The sequence below is a fragment of the Oxyura jamaicensis genome, chromosome 9 (genome assembly GCF_011077185.1).
Source record: "Oxyura jamaicensis isolate SHBP4307 breed ruddy duck chromosome 9, BPBGC_Ojam_1.0, whole genome shotgun sequence".
NCBI classification, from domain to species: Eukaryota; Metazoa; Chordata; class Aves; order Anseriformes; family Anatidae; genus Oxyura; species Oxyura jamaicensis.
Genome location: NC_048901.1, coordinates 1,090,830 through 1,098,248, shown reverse-complemented (window position 1 = coordinate 1,098,248; position 7,419 = coordinate 1,090,830). Strand labels below are relative to the sequence as shown.

General features: G+C 37.2%; 1 protein-coding gene across 2 annotated transcripts in view; it reads right to left on the bottom strand.

Annotated features, from left to right (window-relative positions):
* Positions 1 to 5,552: 5,552 nt before the first annotated feature.
* Positions 5,553 to 7,419, bottom strand: part of PLOD2 (procollagen-lysine,2-oxoglutarate 5-dioxygenase 2) — a 53,928-nt gene continuing 52,061 nt past the window's right edge. For both annotated transcript variants that reach the window (XM_035334599.1, XM_035334600.1), the window contains one exon: positions 5,553 to 6,733. In XM_035334599.1, the coding sequence (XP_035190490.1) occupies positions 6,578 to 6,733 (156 nt within the window). In that variant the 3' untranslated portion in view covers positions 5,553 to 6,577. The remainder of the gene's footprint in view (positions 6,734 to 7,419) is intronic.

The window sequence follows — 7,419 nt, the reverse complement described above, 5'->3', positions numbered from 1 at the left end:
GGGACAACAACTGAGACCCAAAGAACAGCAATACTGGCAAGAAACCAGTGCAAGACTCCGGTCAAGGCTGTTCTGTTCAAGATAAGCAGAACAAGAAGAGCAGCTTCTCCATTTCCTCAAGGTGTTGTGCAGTGGTTGGAGTTACAGAAGCACTGACCACAGTGGGACAGGACCCTGTCTCCAGCAATGGTCAGAAACAGGTCCCTGGGGAGGAGGCAACAACAGAGTAAAAATGCAAGTCTTTACCTAGGTGGGCCCTTAAACACCTGCAGTTTGGGGATGTTTTCTTAAAAACCCTCATGGGCTCTCACACCCATGACTTTGAGCAGTCTGCTCTGGCAACCTGTGAACATCCACACCTTAAATACATGTAATGCAAAAAAAGCTTCGGAACTACTACTTTCATTTCATGCCTCCTTGCTCAATGTCTTCCAATTAAAGGACTACCGCACTCACCACCTCCCCTCCATTTGAGGCCTCACAGACCTCTCCCATATCCTCTGCCCTCAAGAGTTTCAATACAAACCAATGTCACCTGCTTTGCAGGAAATTGATGAGCACTTCAGGTACAAGTTTTTCGCTAACTTATCAAGTCATAGACAATTCCAAGTAAAGGACACTTTGAAGCTGTACACACACACTCACTCCAGCTGAAATTAATACTTGTATCAGCAACCTGCATTCACAAACTCAAATTATTGCTTAAGATCTATTCAAAAACAGATTCCTCTATTTGTCTTTTATTTAACTGTTAGCCTAAAATAACTTACTTGGAGTTTTAATGCCAGGCACAAGCCCCATTAGGCAGCAGTACCACATGCCCAGGGAACTTCCTGGCTGAGGAATCACAAGGCTGCAAAAGTCCAGCCCCATGGTCAAATACCTGTGCTTTATGCTAACTTTTTTTTTTGGTTGTGCATGAAGAGAAGACCCTTCAGGAAGCAAGTCTGCAGCTAGGAGCACTTCCTGATCTTTTTTTGAGAGTTATTTTTAAAGAATACTAAATCCATACAAAAATAAAAATAAGCCTTCAGGGTGCGATATCTGGATGACATTCCTCAAGTGCCTCCTCAGGGCTCTGGTCATAAAATACTCCATGCAGGGAGTAGTTTTGACATCTTAATAGTTGTAAAGTTTCCCTTTCCTCTGCTATTTTCTCTTTTTTTTTTTTTTTTTTTAAAAAAAAAAAAAAGAGCTGCTGTTTCCCAACATTTGGATGGTGCTATAGCTTTATAATGTCTTTTTTGTTCCTTTCAGACTAAAAGTAAATAAGAATGGGGCCAACTTGGCAAGAATAAAACCATTTATTTGCTCATGCAACATTTCGAGAATACCTGCAGAGCTATTTTGGAAACACACTGGTATCTCTATTCAGCCCTGCACATATGCGTTTTCCAGTTTCAGGTAGGTTATGTCTGCCTACCCATGCAAAATGCACAGCATTTCCCTCATCTCTGTGTTCAGCTAAAGAGTATCTTGTTTTCTTACTTCTCCTTTAGAATTTCTTTTAACGTGGATCAGTTAGTTCCTGGAAAGTTCATTTATGTCAGTTTATTTACATAAAATCAAGCCTTGGCTGTGTGCTTCCCTGTGCTCTCTAGCTTTCAGAACATGGGAAATCCCTTTTCCAAGTCTGAGGAGCACAATGAAAAACATCCCCTTTGCTGAACAAGGCTGAGATACAGCCAGGCTTCGGAAGAGAACAAGCATGGATTTGTGTTCCTACACTCACGTGGAGCGTGAGGTGAAGACTAAAAACCCTCAAACACATACCATGGCAGTGAAGCAGCTCAGTGGTTACCTGCTCCACCAGACACATGACAGGGCAGGACAGAAGGCTCACCTGCAGCACTACAGGAACAGCATTCAGCAATGGCTCACTGTGTCCATCTCATTCCACCTGGCTCTATAAACTGCAAAAAAAAACAAGGTTATCAGGAAATATCTTCTATGCCTCATAGGGAAGCACACCACAGCTAGACCCTTGATACATAATAGCTCACCAGCGCCTCTCATAAGGCATCTTTCATTGCCACGGGAGCAACAGTTAAGTTTTATACTTCAAGAAGGCTTTAAAACAAAGATTCGTCTCTGCCTCCCTCGCTCCTGCCTGTGTATATGCAAAACCAGTGTCTTTTTTTCCTTTCCCAGCTGGAAAGTTGAGATCTGACAAATGAATGAGATGCAAAGGGGGGCACAGTTTGGATGGAAAGTAACATACACATGTACATATGCCTGAGTGATGAGGGCACAGGCAAAGAGAACCAAGAGTTCGTACCTCACGTGGCCAAAACATTCATACAGATTAAAGCATACAGCTGCACAAGTACAAGTGAGAATTTTCTCTTGTTGCACGTAATGCTATCAAGATCCCTATTCTAATTCATGATGGCACAGCAAAGTCTGAGACAATATGAGTCTGGAAATTTTAAGGCAAAATAATGTTTTAGGTATTAGAACCTTCACTGCCTGCCCCACTTTGTGGTTTGTGTTTTAAAGAATGACCAACTTGCTTTATATATCTCATGATCCCTTGAGCTTGCAGAGGTGACTCAGAGATGAGTCTCTACATTGGCTGTGCCAGCATTGCATTGTGCACCCACTCACTGCATTCATCACTACTCCAAGTTCTTCTGAGTGTTAAAATCAGCTTTCAGTAGCTTATACTTAACTTTATGCCCCAACTTCTCACACATACTTCTATATGCTTGTGACCCTTCCTTTGAAAAGCCACAACGTTCTCACGCTTGGGATTTTAAACTCTGTAAGGATCAGAGTGCTGCCCATGATGTGACCAGTATCTTCCATGCTGGCCAGGTCACAGCTTTGCTGCTTCTGAATCTGGACGGATGCCAGCAAAGGCTGTAAGCATGCTGAGTGAAACCCTACTTTTGAACTTCTACCTTAATCTATTAAATAGCTTGATACAAATGTGATTTATCAGATAGCTTATCTCATATTCGTTTCTTGTGCAAAATAATCCCAAGAGGTACCGCTTCAAGCACAGGCAGAACTGCTTCTCTGAAGTGATGCTCAATCCAGGAAGCTAACTTTCCAAACACAATAAATTATTGAGGGAGAAAGCAAACAACAAACAACTCTCTACACATAGCAGCCTTCGAAACATGTCAAGAAATCAACTGCTTCTCAGATCTCCTTCTGCTATCTTATGGTCAAGGAACATGCTGTGCAGCCGTGCTGATGCTGCAATTCTCTGGAAAGAATTTTGAGGTTTCCTGAGCACTGACTCATCACCTCCTCATTTCCCCCTCCCAGGAATCACTAAAAGATAGACATCAATCTGTAAGTGTGATGTATTTATGCAGATCTTAAAAACTATATCAAATAGGAATATAACTACAGAAAAAAAGAATACAGGTAACAAAATGTTTCAATTAAGACAATAGAAGTATTTCTTTCCAATTGCGTATGTTTGATTTGTATAAAAATTGGATTTTGAAAATTGATAATGTTACAAGGTTCTCCATTACTGTTCAACAAGACAGTCTGCTTCATTAGATCCAGAATTACTCATTAAGTGGGGCTTTCTAGACTTCTCCGTCTAAGTATCTTTATCTCCTTATTTCCTACACATTGAAAAATTGTGGAAGCTCTGCTTTGAATTAATATTTATTCCATGAATACTGTAAACTGGGGAAAAGACATGAATAAGGCACAATCAAATTGACTTTTATTACTGCCTTACTGAAAATCCATCTTTCTTTTGGGCTTGTCAGTCTTATTCTTATCAGTTCACAGTAAGAGTGGAGCAGTAATACTTTGGGGGAAAAAAGTGACAAATATTGGAATTCCTTGTTGTAAGGGATGCAAAAGATTAAAAGTGTGAAAGTATTACTAAACATCCTAAATGTTATTTAGAAGTAGCAGAGCCTCACAAATATGAAGGTAATCTATATCCTTTAAGTTAAAGTAGTTAAGAAATCCTCTTACCCACACCATAATCTTAAATTCAAGTACTTCGCAGTGAAAAATAAAGCTAGTGAAAGCAAAACAAACCAGATACTTTACAAATGCCTCTTTACAAACGTCTCATCTGTTGCAGAGCACCTTCATGTCCCTGTGCTCCCAAGGTCTCTCATACTCTCTCATACACTTCTGGGATTAAAGTTACTGCTTTCTTTCTGAGGCACATATGCATGTCTCAAAACAAACATTGTTAGGGGACTGAAAAACCTTTTAAAGCTGCTTTTAAAATTAATGAAAGTTAAAAATAGTTTCTTAATAGTGACAGTTTGAGCTAGTGCACTGACATAATGGCAGTGTAGCAAAGCTTTCAGAATGAATTCAGGTGAACAATTAAGACCTTTTTCCTGGTATCTGTCAGTTCTCAAGAAGTGATTTTAGACAATTCTGTACAATTCAAACAAGTGGATAACCTTGTCAAGAACTTTTTAAAAGATAACTTTTAGTAACGTGAGCATGGGTATACACATCTCTTCCAATGAGTGTGCAATACATTAAATAAAGCATTACATCCGCAAGTGAATTAACAGATGAAAACAAACTTAACAGTAAGCACAAATAAGTATGTTGTGGGGGAAAAAGGCAGAAAAAATCTAACATGACAGTCTTATGGAATACATAAAAGTTATGAAAGAACACTTTAAAAATTTCCCATGTTTTTTGTTAAAGGATTGTCTTTTTTTTTGTTGCAGCTTTTCAAGAAAACCTCCATGTAGAATAAAACTGTCTTTAACTGATCCACTGGTAAATAACACAACTCTGTTCTGAGTTAGTCTAACAGAATGCAGGCAAACGCTCAGAAAAAAAGCAATTAACAAAGGCTGCTTTCATTCCAAAGTCCTGAAGATTTTCTAGTCTGTAGCATTTGCCTAAGCACAGGCTATATATCCACAGATGCTCACTAAGAGGTGTTTCGTGTCTAGAAACAAAGTTGGGGGATATATTTGTCAACCTCTGATTATTATCCTGAAATGGAGAAGGGTTGAGAAGTGTACAGGAAATGAAAAGAAAGCAAAGAGTTTCCTGTGAGAAAACATTTCTTTTCAAGCCATCTCACTTGTGTAGATGTATTTTGATGTATTTGCTTCAGCGTGACTTCAGGTATGGTTACAACCTACTCCTCAAAACAACCTGGTAGGGAAATAAACACGCTTATTTGGGGTAATGTGATTGTCTTTGAACTTCTCCCCCAATCCTCTCAGCTCCAAGTAGAACTTCTGTTTAGGAAACTTGATATGAAGCTTCTTCAGTAGGCAAAGTGATTTACTATTTAGACCAAAAGCCTCTCTACTAAAAATAAAGCAAAGTTGGGCACAGACAAGAGACATCCATCCTGCTGGGTTTGTTATGAAAGCAAAATGCAATATTTGCATCCTAGGTGCCAGCTCACAAGAGAAATAACTTTGACGGTAACACAACAAATAAGATGAAAACCAGCACCATCTTAGAAAGCTTCTAGCAATCTAAATGCATCTAGAACTCCATGAAAAATAGTCATCAATAAATATAACTTCTGTAAGAATAAAGGCAACATGCAAAAAAATCCTAATACATTCAAGCAAAAGGTGTTACATTAATTTAAAATTACCCTTTATTTTTCACAAGATTTTCCAACATGTGCATTTTGGCATGGTAGACTTTGAGATAGTTTGCTTCAAGTTTCTTTAAATTATAAACAGTAGATACAGTAGGAATATTTTAAATGTATTTCTTTAAAATAAACGGAAAGTTAAGACCCTTAGGTTTAAAAGGGACTTTCACAATTTCATTTTCCTGATACAAAATTCAAGTAACTTTAAATACGAGTAGAAAATTGTCTTTATAAAAGATCCTGCTATTAAATTTTACCATCACTGTGAAAATAAACATCAAATTTCTAGCATCAATTGGGTTCAATTACACACTTAGAAAAATAACTATTTTAAGTGAAGGTCACTTGGTGAAGAAAAGTAAATTTTTAACAGGTTGAGTTCTTAAAACAAATGATAAAACTATTTTTCTTAGCTAAATTATTTAATCGTAACTATTTAATCGTAACTTCATCTCTGCATTTTTTTCCCCTAAAGATGAACATTTCAGTATTTTAAGTGAATTAAGAAAACAGGCTACTGAGATGTTTTCCATTAAATATCTATACCAGTCTCTGGAATTATTGCTTAATCCCAATAAATGTATATGATATTCACTTTGTTTTTAGGCTGTGCTTTAATTAGTTGGTACCAAATATACACGCTACACAATTTTTAAATGCGTCACTTGAATAAAAACCACAATAAGTTTCAGATAATTTTGCATCTAGGATTTTTTTTTCCAAAATAGAAACAGATTCATTGTAAAATGCTTTTCCATTTTTGTTCCTCACCTATTCCTTAAGACAGCAAAATGGAAAAATAAGCAGGACATGTTTACTTTGTGACTCAAGGCTCAGAGCAGATATTGAGAAATTTAAAAACTTTTTGTTCTTTAGCCCAAAGTAACCCTGCTGTCTAGGAACAGTAACTTAATTTCTTGTATCACCATCTTCCAGAAGAAAACTATAAATAAATGTTTAGGTAAAGAATCAAACGCTGGTGTTGGAGAGGGCAAAATAAAATTATGGGTCAATAAACGATACTGCAATATATCTTGTGCCATTCAAGATAGGAAGTCCTTCATGTAAATGAGTAAGTCTTCCTGGGTGCATGAAGCTCCATCCCTTCCTGGGTGACTCAATAGAGCAGTTGTACCTAAGAAATTTACATCCACCTCCCTGTAGCAAAAAAAAACAAAACACCATACTTATTACCTGTTTTATAAGAATGAATAGGTTATTTATATTTATCCACAATTTAAAATGATATCATTAATCATAGGCTGTTAACAGTAAGTTTTTTTGTTGTTGTTTAAGCTATCCACACTAAAAATATTGTTCAAATTACACCATCTTCAGAGCAACACGTAACAGGCAAGCTTTGGCAATAATTAAGACTTCCCCTTGCTTTACTTTAGCATTCCCTGGATACCAATTCATTCAAGCAGCACCTCTGAGAAACAGATTTTTCAGTAATGTTACTGCAGATGATACAGAGAATAGCAAACCAATGTTCATAGGTCCTGTTCTAGACCTGCATCTCTACCCAGGACAGCATTTAAACAATACTAGTTAAATAAATTAAATCTAGCTGTTGGTTTCAAACTGAAGCAATATTTTCTAAAGGAGTAAATTTGAGAAACATATGTATGGGTGTTAAGTGTAAATACAAATAATACAGGAAACAGCCTTATAAAAAATGGTTAAGTTTCTCTACCCGTCAAAGCTGGATGTTACTGTTACTGTCCCGTCTGTCTCTGCTTCCTGAGGGCATTTTTATTTGAAAAAGTATCAGAGCAAAAAATTCTCAGGAGGAAAAAAAGTAGTACAGTTGAAAATTTTGTTTTTGTGGCTGACCTAAAGAA